Below are 21,307 nucleotides of genomic sequence, written 5' to 3' on the forward strand. Positions count from 1 at the left end.
ACGTTAAAATTTTAACACTAATTGACAGCGATACGACGAAAATTTGAAGAAACATGAATGTGTCCCTAGTACACGGATGCCTCATCTACACTATCATTTTCTATGTTTAGTGGACTATGAAAATGGGATAAAACTGTAATTTGGCATTAGAATTAAAAAGATCATACTATAGGGAAAATGTGTACTAAGTTTCAATTTTATTTAACTTGAAGCTGGACAAACAAACAGACGAACGGACGAACGTACGCACAGACCAGAAAAACATAATGCCAATAAATGGAGCATTAAAAACATTAATAATACATACGAATATTTGGTAATCGAGCCCATGTGTATGGTTCCAGAGGAAGCAGATTAAAATCTTAATTTGTCTTGGTATATGCAGGCGGAAACACTTTTGAAATAGAACAAAAGAATCAAAGCTCTGTGTGTATCGTCCGAGAAAGCGATAAATGTTAACTGTAATGTTTGATATAGTAACAAATTCTAAAAAGTTAATAGAAACAAATAAAACGACAATTTTCTTATTTTAAAAAACACCATTTGCATAAGTTTTCAATGTATCTATTACATAGTAGTGCAAAACAATAAGATATCAAGTCGACGACATGGTTCTTATCGGGGCCTTTTATAGCTGACTATGCGGTATGGGCTTTGCTCATTGTTAAAGGCCTTACGGTTACCTATAATTGTTAATGTTTGTGTCATTTTGGTCTTTTCTGGATAGTTGTCTCATTGGCAATAATACCACATCTTTTTTTTCATATATAGTATCTATAAGTTGGATGTAGAAAATGCATAACCTCCGATTTTTTTTTTATCACGGACGGAGAACATATCAATCTTATAGTTCAGAAATTTTCGTGTCTGCCCTTCCATTATGTGAATCAAGAAAAAATTCCCCCAAAACAGGTAACGATTGTATCGAAAACAGGTTGACTTTATAACGTAAAAAAATGACAGTACGAAAAGATGAAATATATGGGTCAAGTGAGATACCTACATGTATCTAATGAATCACAAAAACAGAGTAGGTGTGTTCGAATAGCTATTTTTTTTCTAAAAGTACTTGACGACAGTCTTTTAATTTGGATGATGAAAATGGATATCTTCGAAAAAATATGATTTTCTTGTGTGTGATAACTAGGGTTTATAATCTTCAACCACTAAAATTGTTTAGTCTGCCCTTCCACGAAATATTTAATTAGAATTTTTTTAAATGCTTAAGAATTTTCAAAAATTCCATCTGACATCCGAACAGACAATATTTTAAAGTTGAATCAATGCAGACAAGATCATTAACTAATGCTCATTAGCTAGTAGATACATTTGTCTTTTAAAATATAACTGACATATAACGATGGATCGTAATGGTGCTATGTGGATAAATTTATCAGTTTTCAAGAGCAAAATTGGCAGAGCGTCATCCCTACAATGGCTTCCATTTCTACGATTGTGAGCATGAACTGGCGTAATGGGGAGATAATTTTAAAGAAGTAGAATCCTGACTGTATGAATAACATTTCTGTATACATTGTATATACAAATTGACAACGTTCCGCCTTGTGATACGCTTTTCGTACAATACTATTTTAAGGATCTACTTTGCTGGAGCTCACCTTCACTAGTTTATTCGAATGATATTTTCAAAATATTTCTGTTATTTTATTTGCACGACAAAATGAAAGACGATATAATATCAATGGGTGTACATGCATTTTTTTGGCATTTTTAAAAATGTGTATTTATTATATGTCATTAAAAGGAATCCCAGAAACAAAAAAAAAATCTTATGTCGAGCAGTTGAACTGTGCACCGCATTTTTTTCACTATGCTTGTAAGGTGTCATTTTATCGCGCTTTTGTAGCATGTTTTCCCTTCCTGTTCATTTGCATGTCTTTTGGCAAATTCATTTTAAAAATTAAACACTCTACTGTAAAAAAGATACATATGGTAATCTTTGCATTTGAAGCACGTCTTATTTTCTTCTACCTATAGGATAAAACTCTCATATTAATATGTGTATACCAACACGATTAATCATTTGATACAAAAAGATAGTTATATAAATACGGATATTTCTTAGAATTGAGGGTCATCCTTTAAAAGTTACGGTCATCATTTACAAATTACGGTCATCTTAAAAGCAGTTACGGTCAGCCTTGTTATGAATCGCTGATTCTGTTACGGTCATCTCGATTGTGATTTACGGTCATCTTGGCGATTTTTTCAAATCGAATTTCCCGTTTCATGCACATTTCTCAGAAATAATTAGTGATTTCCGAGTGATTCTTTTATAAATTTACATCGTTTCAATGTATGATTTGTAAAGAAAATGATATAGAAACACTTTAACAGACAATACAGAAACTGACCTAATTTTTCATCCGACATCTTGGGATGACCGTGAATGCAGTTACGGTCATCAGCTTTACCCCAGTGCACTTACACATTTCGAAGGTCATACATCAATAAAGAAGACAATAGAAAGAAGTGAGAGAATTAGAATGACGTATGTAATTTTACAGCTTTTATCCAGATATATATGCATGTACTCGTTTTGACCCTTTTAAACTGAGAAAAAAGCTGCATCTTTAATACATTTGAAGTAGACATCAATAATATAGTATTACAGTATATTTTATATATGTGTATTTAAGTACATTGTATATGGCATACTGTAAAACATGGTATGGTATGATGGTATGGTATGTGTTATGGTATGATGGCATGTTACGAATACCATTATACCATGGTATGAATGAATGGTACCGTGGTATGGTATGATGGTATGGTACAAATTACTATACCATGGTACGAATTCCTATACCATGGTACAAATTATTATACCATGGTATAACTTGATGGTATGAAGCATGGTATGATTTTTTGAAGTAGGAAATTTTGAAAAAAATAATTTAGGTAATATGAAATACGATTTTTTTTAATTAGATAGACTATCACTTACATGTATAAAGCTGTGAACCGAAAACAAGAGAAAAACTCAATTTAAACATCTCAGATAACTATCAAGTTAAGATAAGATAGATATAATAAAATTGAGAATGGAAATGGGGAATGTGCCAAAGAGACAACAACCCGACCATTGAAAAAAACAACAGCAGAAGGTCACCAACAGGTCTTCAATGTAGCGAGAAATTCCCGCACCCAGAGGCGTCCCTCAGCCGGCCCCTAAACAAATATATACCAGTTCAGTGATAATGAACGCCATACTAATTTCCAAATTGTACACAAGAAATTAAAATTAAAATAATACAAGACTAACAAAGGCCAGAGGCTCCTGACTTGGGACAGGCGCAAAAATGCGGCGGGGTTAAACATGTTTGTGAGATCTCAACCCTCCCCCTATACCTCTAGCCAATGTAGAAAAGTAAACGCATAACAATACGCACATTAAAATTCAGTCCAAGAGAAGTCCGAGTCTGATGTCAGAAGATGTAACCAAAGAAAATAAACAAAATGACAATAATACATAAATAACAACAGACTACTAGCAGTTAACTGACATGCCAGCTCCAGACTTCAATTAAACTGACTGAAAGATTATGATTTCATCATATGAACATCAGGCACAATCCTTCCCGTTAGGGGTTTAGTATCATACCATCATAACATATATGAGAAGAACATAACCCGTGTCATGCCAACAACTAGTTTTTGAATAAATGTGTTTAGTTCCGATGCAAAGACCCAATAAGTGAATCAATATTAACGCCAAAATATGCAATCTTTAATGACCTGACAACAGTATCGTAACTATATCCCTTTTTAATAAGTCTATTCAGAGGTTTTGTTAGTTTTTGAGGTGAATACTGACACCTTTGTATTTTATAAAGAATATTTCCTTAAAAAATTGGATGTGAAATACCTGAACGTATAAGAAGTCTGCATGTTGAGCTATATTTACGAATGATGTCCTTATACCGATGATAAAATTTAGTAAATATTTTGACTAGTTTGTGATATCGAAAACCCTGGTGTAATAATTTTTCAGTAATACATAAATAATGTCCTGTTCTGACACGTTGCAAATGGCTGTCAATTATTCTTTGAAATTTTGGGAAGTACTGCATATCTTTTGATTATAATCTAGATAATGCAGTTAAAGTTTTATTGCATTACCTTCTGTCAATGGTCAACTTTTATATTGTTTTGAAATACGACCCTTTAAACAGTTGTATATTCTGTCTACATCTATGGCCAAGAAATTGCACTAAAAATGTGAATACTAAAGGTGAAAGCATCTCCTATGTGGATTAGAAAACACCATACTTTCAGATTAAACTGTCACTAATATAATACTATGTTAGTTGATAGATACCACATGTTGTAGAGTGTATTTTGTTTTCTTCATTTATATGTAAAAACAATGTGCATTATGGAAGTTAATACACAATATCAACCAAGGAATGAGTCTTTTTTTTTATTATGTGAGATTTTATTAAACAACTTTATTTCGATTTTTTTTAATACATGCTGAGAGTGACAGCTATTTCTGTGCAGATAGAGATAAGAATAGGTTTCTTTAAAATGTCCTTCGAGGTCAATTATAATTGCCATGTGTTGTAAATATTTGAACTTTAATTAAATCAACATCGAAGAACGACATTTTTTCGTTTGAACTTTAATAAAGGGTTATAATAATTTGCTAGACGAAAAAAATCTATTATTTCATCTGATGTTCCATCGAATATTATGAATACATATTGTCCCATATCTGCCATGATAGAATATTATGTAATGCAGAAAGTATTTGATTCATTATTTCGAATATATTAACATGATTAAGAATATAACAGATTTCCCCTGAAGGGACTGCACCAATTGCCGCAACTATTATTTGTTTATTAAATTTTTCCATCGAATTCAAATGTATTATTTTCTAAAATGATTCTCAACAAATGTATTTATACATTGACAGCGGAGCTTGATTTGTCAAAACTGTCATGGGCTTGTTTAACAGGACGTTTTAGGAAGACATGTAAACATCTGTGTTATATTATACCAAACCAAAAGGCTATTTGCCATATGTTCTAATTTCTCAATGATACTGATTAATATAATGATGTAGTATCCTTTATATATGTAGACTGATTTTGAACTATACGTATAAGAAAATGATCAACATAATGACCTATAAGAGGGAGGGGGCAATACCTTTTTGTGTTAACCTGTTTTTGCCGTTGTGTTTTTAAATGTTATTTGAGACATAAATAAACTGTTAACTGTTTTCAACCCACTGGCTGTTATCTGTTCTGTTAAAATTTGTAATGTTGTTTACTGTTTTTATGAAAATGGGATTCCTGTAATCTGTTACTAGACACTTAAAGTGTTTTTGGACATAATTTGTCTATGAGAACTGATCTTACATGTACCTGTTGTTTACAAGAATTTTAAGATTCCCACTTATCACATTAAATTTGCTGTCCATTTCTTTCTTTACGGTGCTTCCTCAAAGGAGTAACATAAACAGCATATATGTAACTGTCTTTGAGTATAGTAAATCCTTCATAAAATTTAGAATGGAAATGGGGAATGTGTCAAAGAAACAACAACCCGACCAAAGAGTAGAAAACAGTACAAGGCAAAAATAAAGTCTTTTACACAGTGAAAAAATCTTGCACCAGGAAGCCGGTTATTTTTGTTTGTTATATGGAACATCCCCCAATGTCTAAAATGGTTTTGTCTTCGAAGGAAGACCCCTAGAATGATTTTCTTGACATTTTCAGAAGTGACACTATTTGCTGGCAATAAAAAATAGCAATAAAAAAGTCCTTTGGGATTGAATAAAAGTTACAATCACAGCAGATTATATTCTTACTAACTACAACTAATCACCAACCTCACTTTGGCTGTTTTTTCTTCAGCATGATAGTTTTACTAGGTGGCAAGGAAAGTACAAGAATAAATCAAGATTTTATCAATTTTAATTTTTGCTAACAACTTCATGAAGTTCTTAACTTGCTTAATGTATGTCAATATCCTAACTAAAGAACTGACTCAGCTTTTAAATGTATGTGGGCAATTCTTTTCTAAATTAATTGTTTTGATTCTAAATGTCTTGGAAAAATTGCACCAATGAATATTTAATTTACATTGTTTTTCAACAAAAAATTAATATTCTTGTCCCTGTTTCTCATTGAAAAAAAAAGTTTGTTTTAGAATAGGTAAAAAAAAAAAAAAGAAAAGAAAACAGAAATCCTGTTTAAGAATAGGTCTATTAACTTTTCAAAATTTCCTCTTTTGAAAAACCATACCATACTTCATACCATGGTATAATAATTTGTACCATGGTATAGTAATTTGTACCATACCATCATACCATACCATGATGGTATTTGTACCACACCATCATACCATAACACATACCATACCATCGTATCATACCATGTTTTACAGTATGCCATTGTATATATATATACAAAATGTTATGCCTTCAGACATTGACGAAGATATCAAGTTTGTCTTTGGAACCGATAAGTTTGCCTCCGATACGAACGAAATAAATAAAGATTATGACGTTGCCAGGTTAATGAATGTCGACTCATATGACATATTAAAGAGATAGGTGTCATTAGTAGGTATAGTCGAGGTACTAATAGACCTTTTCAACAACTCTCGGCACCTAAAGTTTACAGGTAAAATGGAGGGGTCGTCTCAAATACAGAAGCAATCTGCTAATCACTACGTATATAGATTCGATTTGGCGGTTTATATAGCTACATAAGATATATCAAACAAAAACAAATAGATATATTTCTCTGTTATGTTATATTCTTATTTCATATATTAACACGATATTTCACGTTGAATTGATTAAAAATATTACTGAAATCATTCCGCATCCTGATCATCTTTCTCTTCAAGTTTAAGATTATGCCGCATGCCAATAACAAGAAAATTTGTATAATATTATGTAAATGTTTTTGTAAAAATTTATGAGAACGTCTGAAAAATAATTACTGAACTATTGTCCGTCCGTTACACACTTTTTTAAACACGGTTGGCTTGGTGTTTTCCAACCGATCTCAACTTTACCCGATTTACTGGTTCAATTTCGGGAGGGGTAAACACATATTGTTTTGAAAGGTCAAAGGAAAATATCACATCGTAACTTTTATCAACAAGGAACTACGCCACTTCATTGTTAACGCTAATTTATTTCCTTGATGAATTGGGAAGGGGGTGTAATTGACTTCTCTTTCCGATGTGAAATCATGTAAGCATTACATACCTGCGTATGGAATTTATATTTCAACACGTTATTTAATGCAGAGCTTGTTGTCATTGCAAATTCTTTTTAGACAGTGCTAAGCAGAGATTTGGACTCCAATGACTTAGGTTATCCCTCGTCTAGTTATATGGTCGTCCTCACGAACTGATTGACCAATATAATGGACGTGTCCCGAAAATAACATACATTGTCTCTTTATTGTAGTGTCATTCCCCACTGGGCAGTTCTTGGAAATGACCTCTGGTTTTCTTACAATAAGCGGGAATTGCTTAGCAGTGAAGTTTAATAGGGTCCATGTTGATCAAATATCGTTGGTTTTATATATTACACTGTCATTGCTTTATTTAATTTTGTTGTCAACGGGTCAAAAAATGTTTCTGTAGTTCTCTTTTGCTTGACATAGCCTTGGTTTTGTAACCTTTTTCTATGTTTTCGTACTTATGATTCTTTTTCTTAATCTATGACAATACATAAGGCAGATTTTGGATCCAATTAGACTAGTTAAACCTCGTCGTATGTTTTGTGGGCCTGAAACAAGTCCAAAAATGTTAGTAATTTGTACGTCCTTGATACGGTAGAAGTTTTAGTAAATTATCTGATATTTTGACATTATAATTTCTCCATTATATTTGATTATTTTTAGTCAATCAGAGGCCGCTGTTTTTTTTTATTTTCTTTCATTTAAAGTTTTTATTTACCGTAAAATTAATCCTTTTCTTCATTCTAAATTAAAAATCCATATTTGGACTCTGTTGGAAAGTTGTATCATTGCTAATCAAGTAAATTTCACGCAATAAAATCAACAGTGACCGAAACTATTATAATTTTCAATTTTTATTTTTGAGATGACCCGTCACATCTTACCTGTCGTAGTCGTGCTCAACTGTAGGTGTAGACAATTGTTGAAAAGGTCTATAACCAAATTGTGACGGTTGCTTAGTAAAGAGGTGATTCCAGTTCCTTCCTGTTACCTTGGTTGAGGTTAGATTAGACATAGAATGAAATTCAAAACAGTGTGGCTGTGACCATTGATTGACACATTAAATTCATCCATTGACTGGGACAATTTACGTGAACGTTTGTCTGTAACGACCACTGTTCACGACGTACCTACGATAGACATTTAAAGTGTGGGGTCACCAAAGGTTTCTTAACGCCTTTAATTATAAAATAATTCGAAAATTAATCAGGAATAACCTTTATGTTTTGATTTATATAATTGATATAAATCAAAACATTGTGTTATTTCTGATTAATTTTTCGAATTACTTTAAGGTGTTGAGAACCTTTGGTGACCCAATAGTTTAAGTGTCTTTAAAAAGTACATAGTGAGCAGTGGTCGTTACATACAAACGTTCACCTAAATTGTCCCAGTCAATGGATGAATTTAATGTGTCAATCAATGGCCACAGCCACACTGTTTTGAATTTCTTTCTATTGTTGTAATATGGCTTTTCCCAATAAGCTCAGACAAGTAGCTATTGAAATTAGGACATAACTATATTTTATTTGTTTTGATCAATCTGGACAATGTGATTACTGCCTTGCATTCAGTCAGTTTTGTAGTAACGACGTGATCCTTCTTGTATTATATGTCATTATTTTGGTAAATACTCAGGGTAAATACGATATTTCATGAAAACCAAAGATTACCTATGGTTATATGCGCCATATCATGTATCTGCACGGATGGACAATTAAGAGGGTATAAAAACGTTTAGATGTAATGATTAACCATATAGTTATGTTTTGCAATCCCATTTATGAATACGGTTTTTGTATCAGATAGGACATATACCTATAGGAAATGATAGTTTAAAATAATTATTTTTTGAAGTAGGCCGCAATTTTATCCAGAACAAACTGTTTAATGGAAGAATTACCTTTTCCTAGTATAGTATACTATTCCAAGCTTATACCATTTTTTTTTTCAAGCCATTGTTTGCAAAATTTGCTGTACAAAATGCTACATATAATAGCACCCTATGAAACAGTGATCACTGGTGTGGATATCCAATGTTTAGTACTTTCATAACAGACAAGTGTCTATATTTCGTAAAAAAATGCTTAAACTTATCGTGACTCTAACTTCTCCGGGGTAGGGAAATATCGGATATCGATTTTAACACATACAATTTCTATACGTTTGCTATCTGTGCATTTTTTTTCACGAAAGCTAGTTCATTCTTATAAGATATTTTTACAATATAACTTAAAAGAGGTCCGAAACATACCAAAAAAGTATTCAAAATCATACGTAAAAAAACAAACTGACAGAGCCATGGCAGAAAAGGTTTGTCCTCTAATTCTGACTCTAAATCCGCTAGATTCCTTTTGAGTGTTTTTTTGACGGTTCCTTTTCCTCTTTGCTACTATTTGGTTTTAAGCCATAGTGTTGTCTGTCTTACTCCGACTTATAGTTTTGACTGCTTCCCTTGTATCTTTTTATTTATTTAAAAAGAACAGTTTGGTAAAAGAACAAACAAAATCAAACTGGTAATAGAATAATTTATTAATGAATGATATACATGTACATATATGACGCATGCATCCTTCAGTTTTTCCCCATGTTTATAAACGAGAAATGTCTACTACATTCATTAATTTATTGATGACGTATTTTATTTTTCACTCAATTAAAGCAAGAAAATATGATAAAAAAAACCAGCAAAAATATAAAATCATGGTATCAAAATGAGCTTTGACAACATTCTGGTTTCTGGAAGTAAAATCACAATACTGGAAAATAGTTTTTTTTAAAGCTATCTATTTTCTGTTTACAATGAGTAATCAATATTTATAAGAAATTTAATAAAAAACTTACAATAAAACCACCGTACTTAATAATCACGATCTATCTTTAATAAATACTGGCATAAATTTTGTTACATCTCTTAAAGTGGAAGTGGCTGATTCTATAGTAAATAAAATGACTGAAAAATGTTTCTTAACAATATTCCATCGTCCTTTTTGATCCGGGTCTTTTTCGATTTCAAACAATGAATCCACCAATCCTGGGAAACTACTACCAGCATAGGTGTTAACCTGGCTCTCGGCAAACAGAACATGCCTGGGGATATAAAGTTAATAAATAACAAACAAATTTGATCGAGTTTGAGCATGAAATCTCTCCTTTTCAAGGACGAATCAAATCAAAGGATTTTAACTGAAGACGAAGGATGCACATATCTCCGATATAACGCAGTTTGTAAGGGTAAGGGACAAATTCTCGCCATCATTTTCTATTTTCAAGGCCTATGGCTATGTTGGATGTATGAATACACACCCACGTCCGGTTGAACTAAAAACTATAAATCTGAAGACTAGTCTCGTTCTGTGAATGTTCATGCACACTGCAACAACTCTTTGACTTGAACACAAATTTCTATCCATGATATCCAATATTAAGTTATCAGCAATCAATCAAGTAATTTTTACACTATAGGTAATATAGGAAAGGTGTACTGACATAAGAGGTCTCCAAACACATTAGCTCCAGATGGAACTTTCGTCAGTAGAAGCCACTTTATTCATGTGTATCAGCGGTAGAAAATGTCGTATATGCCAATGCACATAATTAACAGTACCTGGTGATGTTTCATAGCCTGACCGGTTTTGGTCCAAAAGGGACCTTCATCAGAGACAGAGTGTTGAATAAATGTTTGCATCCTATTTATATAGATACAGCAACCATTGTTACTGTAGTACTCCAGCGATTCAGACACGTAAGGGCTCTTTCAATGCAATTTTTCCTAATATTAATATCTTTACAAATCTCATTACTTAAAAAAAAAAAATTGATTAAACATTGATGATATAATCCTTTGACATAAATTTGTCAATATTTGTAAACGTGAGAGCGCTTAACATAAGAGGAAGTACAGGTGAGCTGCACTAAACGTGTCGAGCGTGAAACAAAATGATAAAATAAGGGTCATGAGACTTTTGTCTTACTAGATTTTTTTTTTAATTACAACATATTCCTAAATAAAATTAGATTATCTGAGTAATTTCAACTTAAATGTCTACATTGAAGAGGAAAAATCAAACAAACAAAACATAAGTTGTACATTGAAAGATAAATAATAATAATAAGTATCGAACACATAATGGTCTTTTTGGAAAGAAACTTTTTTAAAAATCATATTACAATCCTACCTCTCTCAAACGTTGTTTATTTTATGGAAGATCTAAACCAAAGGTTTTCTGCTATTTTACTATTCCGATCTAACTTAATTTAAAAGAAAGAAAACCTAGTTTGAAGATAAAAAAAAATAGTTTTCCATAATTTGCAATGAAATAATATAAGTAAACATTTACACATAGAATACTATTAATTGTATAAATTTACCTAGCATACGGACGTCCCGGAAGACCCTGTGGATCTAAGAAGGATCTTTCAAACAAAATTAACTGGTCGTTTATATGCCGGACTGCTAGTGGACTGAAATAACACATGTCAAATAAATATATTTGATATCAAATTCAATCTATTTTAAGAAACAAAAATGGGATGTGGTATGGGCACCAACAAGACGAACTATCCACCATAGAAGATGTTGTAAAGTCAAAACATATCAGCAGAACTGAAACGTGTCATCGTTAAAATACCCAGACAAAATGGAATTTGAAACGGAATGTACATATTTTTTTCAGAAGAAATGAAAAAATGTATCAAAAAATACTGTACCAACATTAACACTCTAATCTTTTAAACCAGTTGAATATTTCAAAATAATCAAAATCTTATAATTTTTTGTAAGTTCATTAGAATCATAAATAACAAATTAAAAGTAATCCTTCAAACCTATGCATCCTTCACTCAAGAAGTCTTGATTTGCTGTGACCTCATCATATGTTTTAAAGGATAATTATGTATGTCTATGTGGTTTTTTATATACCATTGTATCAGCAATTTTTTTCTCATAACAAATATTGTCGTTTGTTGTATGCTGCACTTCTGTTTTCTGTTGTTTTCTTGTTTTCCCCTGATAGGGCATGTGTTTTCCTCGGTTTTAGATGTAACCCAGACTTGTTTTCTCTCAATTTATTACTATAGTTATGACTTTGAACAGCGGCATACTACTGTTAGCTTAGTTTATAATTGAAGCTAATTTGATTGTCTATCAGAATTTACAATATATTCGATAACATTTACTGAATAAAACCTTTTACCTAATCTAATACTAAGGCTGTTCTACCTCAGGAATAGATTACCTTAGCTGTATTTGGCAAAACTTTTAGGATTTTTGGTCCTCAATGCTCTTCAACTTCGTACTTTATTTGGCCTTTTAACATTTTTTGATTCGAGTGTCACTGATGAGTCTTTTGAAGACGAAACGCGCGTCTGGTGTAAACATAAAATTTCAATCCTGGTATCTATGATGAGTTTATTTACCTGTTTAGTATTTCTGAATGAATTTTCCGGCAAATTTAAAATGTTGTAAGAACATAAGCGACTTACTTATATTTGTCTACATTATCTACTCTGCTTTTGAATGCCATTGCCTCTGTTTTAAGGTTGTTTGTCACCGTTTTTAAATCATCTAAAATAGAAAACAAACTTGATGAGGGACTTTCCGTTTTGAATTTTCCTCGGAGTCCTGTATTTTTATGATTTTACTTTGTACCTTACCAATTTGTTTTTTTATTATTTATCCTTAAAGCTGGAACTGTTATTATTCAATATAATTTACATGGTCACCACTTTCAATTTCTCCCATAGAATATCATAAATACCAAACCTATAAATGAATCATCGGAGACACTTAAATATTAGATAAATAGAGTTAAAAGGGTAACAAAAAGTATGAAGTTGAAATTCATATTATTGTTTTGGTAATCTTCAAAATTCAGGTTACTTCATTCATCAAAAACTGGATACATATGCGGTATTTGTATACTTTTAAAATGCAGTATCACACAAAAATCAAAGTACTACAATGTTATTGGATTTCTGAATTCTGTAAGCTTCCAAATTTTTTCCAATGAAAACGATTCAAATATTTAAAACTTTTAAGCACTAACCTATAAGGGGTTGTATAAATGATTTGGAAATTAGAATCTCTCACCAAAAGTAATACTGTTATTTCGCAGCATTGTTCCATAATCGTTGTCGAGGGTATTGGCCAACGAAATTAGTTCGTTTGAAAAGTTTACAACATCTAATGGAATAATCATTGTATCTGCTAAAGTTCTTGCCATCTCTGCCCATACCTGTCCTGTGGCTTGGTGATGCTGTGATTTAAAAGAATACATTTTGTCTGTAATACGAATATTATTATAAAATTTAATGATTTCCTTTCTTTGAGGTCTTAAATATAACAAATAAAGCACACTTTTAAATACCTAATTTTTATGAAATAGTCTGTTGCAGGTTCTTTGTATTATACTTCAAACAATCCGTTTGCTTAAATACTGCAGCTTACCTTGAAACCTCGGTCCATGATTTCATCAACAGCCTTAAAAGTTTCATACTTTGAATGGTACAGTGGATATGAAGACAACGGGTACTTTTTCTATAATGAAAAATGAAATAGCTACATCATCATGGACAGGCCAAAGGACATATATTTATATTGTAAACTTGATTTTGTTATATTACTAACGGAATAAATGTCAAGGAGATATCGGTACATTTGAGTCGGGAAAACATAGTTGAATATAATTTGTTTGGAGGCTTAATTTAGATTTGTTCTTTTAATATTTCAGCAGTTACTGTCAGTTTCGTTTGACTTTTCAGTTTGAATGTCACTTTGTCATCTTTTGCCTCTTTTTGTTTATATTTCATGGTTGGCTTTGCAAGATTCATGCTTTTAGAAAATTGTATCAACTTATTACAGATTGACTGTTCCTCTGATATATTTCGCCCCTCTTTTATTAAAAAAAACACGAATGTTTTTTAAGGAAATTACTGTTTTAATTTTTTGGGGAAAGGTTATGTTTTTACTTCAGATGTTCATTACTAGTATTGTTCATAATATTTTGTCATTTCGATTTCATGACATCATCTTATTGAGATGAGATAATGGAACGACTTACATGATCAAACGTATTACGCATATCACAGCTTGGTTAACAGGAGATTCAATGTAATGACATAATTGATCGAATCTTAACGAATGCCACAGCTTGGGTAAATCGATGTCACAATGTAATAACTTACATGATCGAACTTATAATGGACATCACAGCTGGGTAAAATGATGGGACAATGGAATGACTTACATGATCGAAAGTATAACCGACATCACAGCTGGGTAAATCGGTGTGACAATGGAATGACTCACAGGCTCGAATATATAACACACATTACAGCTGGGTTAATCGATGTGATAATGTAATGACTTACAGTAATAGAATGTACAATGGGCATCACAACTGGGTAAATAGTAGTTTCAACAAAGGATCGAGGGTAAAACAGACATCACAGATCAGTAAAACAATGGGACAATGTTATGACTTACAGGATCAAATGTATAACGGACATCACAGACTGGTAAACCAACCATTTGTACCATTGGAGCATAGTCACTTCCGGAACCAACACCACCAACACTTAAACATAAATTAAATGTACACGTGTTTATAAATGATCTAAAACATTAAAATATGTTTTGATATTGTGACGCAGTGATGACTTCTGTACCCATATGGTGACCTTTTTTTTTACCTTATATGTCTGTTTTGTTTACGCATCGTTGTAAATATAATGGAAGTTCATGCGACTTTCATACAAGTGAGAGGTTTAGCGTAATAAAACCAGGTTCAATCCACCATTTTCTTCATTGAAAATGCCTGTACCAAGTCAGGAATATGACAGTTATTGCCCAATTGTTTGATGTGTTGTATCCTTTGATTTTGACATTTTATTAGGGACTTTCCATTTTGAATTTTCCTCGGAGTTCAGTATTTTTGTGATTTTACTTTTTAACAAAATTTTGCATAAAAAGGTTGGAAAATGAGGAAATCATTTACCAATTGAGTATAGTAAACTTACCTAGGAACACTATTAGGGTCACTACTATCCTTTGGAAAAGAAGCCTTCCATTTATCATACACAGTTTTATGGATTTCAGTGGAGTCTGGATTAGGGACCTGGTTGTAAGTAAATAAAATGCATGATATAAGAATTGAACATTAATATATCTTATACATGTTAACTGCACCGGATTAATGAAACAATTATATAAAATTACAATACAAAGATATCAGGAGTTATATTTCTTAGACTTAAAGATTTCAGACCCTTTCTCATCCATTATACGTGTTGAATTTAAGTAAATTGTATAAATACGAAAAAAAAACTATCCCAAATAACTACATTTCAGCTCATAAACTAATAAAATCTATTTTTTTTAAATATTTAGATTTTTAAACACTATTAAGTAGCATGTACCCGAAACACGCGTCTGGTGTACAAAATGATCAACCTGGTATATTTTGTGCGGTTTTTTTTAAATGCCTTCCCTCAGGAACATTTTTGAAGCAAAATATTGATATCAAATATAAAATAATTATTCAAGTTATCCAAGAAATTTAGTTACCATCTTAAAATTTATTCCTGTATAATTTGTACCTTTTTGGTAGCTGAGAAAATGACATCATACAACAGTGGAGTCGCCAGCGCTCTCAGAGAAAAATTACCTGTATTGAAAAGAACGTTTTTAGTTCCTAGAAATTAGTGGAAGGTATCAATTTTAAATTTTGGGTTCGCATTGCTCTTAAACTTCGTACTTAATTTAGTCTCTGATTTCTTTTGGTTTTAGCGTCACTGGTATGTCTTTTATTGACAAAACGCGCGTCCTGGGTACATAATTATAGGTCTGGTATCTTTGTCGATTTCATTTTACCGTTTGAAGTGCTTACACCTTTGGTTTTGCAATTTGATTAGGGACTTTTCAAACTCAAAACGGAAAGTCACTTATCAAATGGCTAAATCAAAAGCTCAAACACATCAAACGAATGGGTAACAACTGTCATATATATATATATGAATAGGTCCAGGCATTTTCTTATGTAGAAAATGGTGGACTAAACCTGGTTTTATAGCTATATAAACATATCACTTGTTTGACAATCGCATAAAGTTCTATAATATTGATAACGACGTGAGAAGAAACACACAGACACAATAGGTAAAAACGTCAAAATAGGGGTACAATAGTCAACGTTGTGTTATTATCTTAATCACTATAAAACAAACCAATATGTAACAAAGAAAACACAAAAGGGCATATAGAAAAGGTACATACGCAAAAATAAAAGACACTTACTAAAATTTACCACAGCACAATAACACAATGACGGGATAAAGAGGTACCGAGTCACGTCAAATGAATATCACAAAAAGTAACCGAAACAGTAAAGGTATTATTCAAAAAGACAAATCAGAGAATACACATATTTGTATTGCAATCTTAATATTTAGCACCATTAGATCATCCACAATCAACGACTTTAAATTACTACTGGCCATCTAACCACATACCTTGTAAAGCTAAATCAACATTGAGATAAGCAAGTGATCTCTCCGCTAGATTTTTGATATATTGCTGAAATAAACACCAAAATAATTCATATAAAACATAATTTGAAGTATCTGAACGAGTATCGTTAAACTGAGTATATACAACTTCATCTATTTCAGTTGATTCATTTAGTTTATGTGAAAGATTTTAACTGATTTACTCATTAAAAACGCTCCGATTCAAGCTTAAATATGAAAAATCTATCAACTATGGAAAAAAATGTAACTTTTCAGATGGTTTTTGTCAAAAAAGAAAGTGGTCGCATCCGTGTTCGTCCTAAACCTCTATATATTTTATGTACTATCATCAAATACAACTTACATTTCAATATTTAGAATGAACACAAATGCGGCCACTTTCGTTTAAGACGGAAATCGTCTAAAATTTAACTAAACTGCTAAAATTGTGAAGATTTCAGTAATTTGGGATAACTTAATGATGCTTGTACCCGATATATGTGCATTTTCTTGTCAAAAACAGCCCATATTTATGTAGCAGAAGCATTCTACTTTCCAATAAATAACAAAAAGTTTATATTTTAACAATTTTGTAAAACCGCTATATTTTTGGGCCAAAAAGGGATCTTACTGGACCTACTCCTTTGAAGCATATATGTTCATCGTACTTTTTTTTATATTTGAAATGCGTTGTTGTTATCTCAAGTTTTAATATTTTACCGAATTTTGTGTTGATAGCATCTTTGATAATTTCCATCAAGTGTATTCCCAACTGTTTAAGACTCGGGACGAGTAAGAACTTTTAATATATTGTATATAAGGCTATTGATGTAAGGACTAGATATCATTTTCTTAATTAGCGTTGTCATTGGAATGTTGTAACATTGATATTTATCCAATCTCGTAATATTTACTATAATTGTCTTTAATTTTTACTTGAAGCCTTGGTCATTTTATCATTTTTCTCTTTACTCTTTAACTTAAGAAGATCCACATGCGCGTGATAATTTGCCTCGGTGTTCTATATGCTATGCTATACTAATGCTATGACAAAATAACATGCTGTACAATAAAATCAAACAGTTACTCAATAGATATAGGAAGATGTGGTGTGAGTGCCATTGAGACCACTCTCCTTCCAAATAACAATTTATAAAAGTAAGTATACCTCAACCCATTCTACGGAACCAACTAAACCATATTCTTCTGCTCCCCAGCTACAAAATATTATTGATCGACGTGGTCGCCATTTATCTGAAAACGGTATACACATATTTAATTTTGACTACAAGAAAAAATGAAATGCTAAAGGGTTAACCATATTAACGAAACCGACAAGACCCTGACTGCATTAGAGAAGAAAAAAGTGTAACAACCGTTCATACATTATATATTATATTTTGTTACTCTGGTTGAATTATGGTAAAAAGGAAGATTACAATGTATAATATAACGGAAAATACAACTGTCCATCAAAGCTATTATTAGTGTTTTGTTACGGAATTGCTTATCTCTATAAATGGCCAAAACATAATAAAGATTTACTGTAATTGCCCCAAACAGTGTAAGTTTGGACAGAATTATATATATATGCAGATAATATAAAAAAAAAGTGACTTACTAGTTTTAACCAGTTGTCCCATGACACGTGACACCTCCTTCATTACAGCTGTACCACTAGAAGGGTCTATTGCACCAAACACCCAAGCGTCTCTGTGGTTACCCATAAGTACGTACCTGTCTTAAAATATACCAAAACATTGTAAATAACATATCGATTAATATATTCCCCAATTTTATAGAAACAGGTACATGTATAAAACAATGAAATCATATTTGAAGTACAAATATTAAAAAAAATAATCTTATATAAAAACGTGTATACCTGGTTCAATAGCTCCCCTTATTATTCCTATTACGTTGTAAGTTTTGACTCTTTTATTTGCTGTTGATATCCTCATTTTCACTTTCCTGAAAGAAAAAAATTGATAAGGATAACCTCCGAAAACATATTCTCATTAATTGGTTAATACTGAAAAATCTTGTAGAAAACGGGTATTTTTTTTATTGTATTCTTCTAGCATGTCTATGCAGGCGCATGTAGTCTCATTTTATGTGAGTAGTATCATACTTTTGGTCATGCCAAAAAGGTGCGCCACTTATACAATTTTATACTATTAGTGAGAATTTTTCTATTCAGTGTTATAATGTGCCTGTCGACGCACTTTGTTTCGCTATCTTTGGAGTTTCGTGTAATTTCCTAGGATTTTGGGTTGTCTATGCCCTATCGATAACTGGGATTTGCACATTGGTAAACTACTGTCACGCCACAGTTTTACCAAAATAAAATATTTTGGATCGATAAATCAAACACATGTGTTGGCTAATGCCAAAATTGGAACGCATATGACAAAGCTTATATTGTTGCTGGGTGTTCCGGTTCGTTTTGGTATGAAGGTTTTACACATTTAACGCCACATTCGACAGACCGTGTGGAAACAGTTGATCCTTTGGTCAGGGTTCATGTTTCTTTATCTTTGTTATGTGTAGTGATTTGTTGATTTGGTTTATTTTCTGTTCTTTTTTTTTTCTATTTCTCTTTTTCTTCATCATGACATTTTGGTTGCCCTTGATATCTTCTTTCTTATTCGATACATAGACACGTCTGATTGCAGACGAAGGTCATAGCATACTTATTTAGAATAATTAATTTTCAAGAACATATAAAAACGACGAATCTCTATTAATACTAAAGATAAAACGTCAGAAATGATACTATCGAAATTATTACCATGTTGAATTGGTCAATTGTCCACCATATCTGTAAGTGACGTTTGGTACCTTACCTTCCCAATCCGATAGAACGTTATCACCAGTCATCTGTCTGCAATCAAATTGTAATATCTATCATTCATTCAAACCGTACGATTGTGGTTTTTTTAATTAAAAAAAAAAACAAACAAAAACGGCGTGTACGTTTTGAATATGGCTAGTATTTTTCGATGCATTAGTTTTAACAAAAATATAGTTTAAGGAGATACATTTTTAAATCAAAATAGTTTAAGCAGATACAGTTTGAAACGGGTATACACTTTATTACAAAATAAATGTTGTAAGAATAAGCTTCCTGCTTGTTCCACTTATCAACTTAAAATAATATATTTCGTTTAACAGAATGAGTTTTAATTATATTAGCCTGGTATTTTAATGATGCGATTTTTAACCACAAGTTCAATGCTCAGGTTCAATGTCACTCTTGGTGGAAAACCCCTAACCTGTGAGTATCACCGCCTAGTCCTCAGTACGTTAGTGTCTGCATGAAATATCATGGATATGTTCAGTTTCTGTCAATTTACGGTCTATAAATTGATGCCTTATTCGACACTCTTATGTTTTTCTACTACAAGCATAGATTGTCTGGTCGTCTTTGGCTTTATTTCTTTTTTAATTTTCTGTTTTAAGAGTCACTGATGTGCCAGATGTAGATGTAACGCCCGTTCTACTTTATTGCTTGGCAATCGTTGTTTATTGCTTTTTCACCATTTTCACATTTTAAACACGTCAACTACAATATCCTTTTAAATGACCTTTTATTCTCTCGTAGTTTTGTGCCTTGATTTATATACACTTGGCATCTTTACTATGTTGTTTATTACGTTGATTTATGAATTCTACTTTAAAATACATCGATTGATATCATAGTGAGGGAATATATCCACGAAAAAGGAAGTACTTCATCCTAAATGACTACCAATGGTGTTTAATAGGACAAATGCATATTTTTGATTAGGCTGGTTTTTTTTAAATTGTATTAAATAATTAGTATTTTGATGAACGTTATATAACTTTAATTGGTATAGTTTAAAACAGATCAAATTTTATTCAAAGGTCGAACTTACTGCAGTATTTTTTCAGCGACGCCATACCCAACAGGGTGTGTTATAATCTTTGGTAAGCCAGCTTCTGGTTCATCCTCTCCTAGACGGTATGCAGTTTCTAATAAAGTTATATAAAAATACGTATATTGAAGGGTGTCAAACAATTTTTTTAGGTTCGAAAAAAAGGAACATTTGTATAAACAGCTTCATGTCTTTTGGAAAACACTTTGGCAATTTTTTGGGATATTAAAATTATCACCATCTCTAGAACTGCATGACATATTTCATTGGTCTGAACCATGGATTAGGTAATTTGAAAGTAAAAATTATTTAACGATGCTTATAGTTTTGTGATTAAACGAGTTAAATAAATTCGGACAGAAAGAGAGAGAAGGAAAAGCAGTGGCGGATCCAGGGGGGGGGGGGGGTTGGAACCCCCCTTTTTTTTGGTCGATCAATGCATTTGAATGGGAGCATATAGTTGGAACCCCCCTTTACTCTGGGTTGAGAACCCCCTTTTTAAAATGGCTGGATCCGCCACTGAAAAGAGTGGAGATGAAGCATTGACTGTTCGACCAAAATAGGTCATCAGCGTTGGTGTCGATAAAATATTCTTTTTTCGAAACGATTATATGAATATCTGTTCATTTGTCAAGCAGACACTCAAAATGTTTGAATGCTCTTAGG

The 21,307-nt window shown here is 32.0% G+C and overlaps 1 protein-coding gene across 1 annotated transcript in view; it reads right to left on the minus strand.

Moving 5' to 3' along the window:
• Positions 1-9,749: 9,749 nt before the first annotated feature.
• The window catches only part of LOC143067832 (N-acetylated-alpha-linked acidic dipeptidase 2-like), a 30,645-nt gene continuing 19,087 nt past the window's right edge, over positions 9,750-21,307 (minus strand). Inside the window, exons 5-18 of the mRNA XM_076241410.1 lie at positions 20,642-20,738; positions 19,534-19,626; positions 18,628-18,713; positions 18,364-18,483; positions 17,911-17,996; positions 16,746-16,809; positions 15,834-15,901; positions 15,255-15,352; positions 14,722-14,812; positions 13,684-13,773; positions 13,327-13,492; positions 12,720-12,801; positions 11,607-11,699; positions 9,750-10,325 (exon numbers count right to left, since the gene is read on the minus strand). Of these exons, the coding sequence (XP_076097525.1) occupies positions 10,103-10,325; positions 11,607-11,699; positions 12,720-12,801; positions 13,327-13,492; positions 13,684-13,773; positions 14,722-14,812; positions 15,255-15,352; positions 15,834-15,901; positions 16,746-16,809; positions 17,911-17,996; positions 18,364-18,483; positions 18,628-18,713; positions 19,534-19,626; positions 20,642-20,738 (1,457 nt within the window). The 3' untranslated portion in view covers positions 9,750-10,102. The remainder of the gene's footprint in view (positions 10,326-11,606; positions 11,700-12,719; positions 12,802-13,326; positions 13,493-13,683; positions 13,774-14,721; positions 14,813-15,254; positions 15,353-15,833; positions 15,902-16,745; positions 16,810-17,910; positions 17,997-18,363; positions 18,484-18,627; positions 18,714-19,533; positions 19,627-20,641; positions 20,739-21,307) is intronic.

Source organism: Mytilus galloprovincialis, chromosome 3 (assembly GCF_965363235.1).
Source record: "Mytilus galloprovincialis chromosome 3, xbMytGall1.hap1.1, whole genome shotgun sequence".
Classification (NCBI taxonomy): Eukaryota; Metazoa; Mollusca; class Bivalvia; order Mytilida; family Mytilidae; genus Mytilus; species Mytilus galloprovincialis.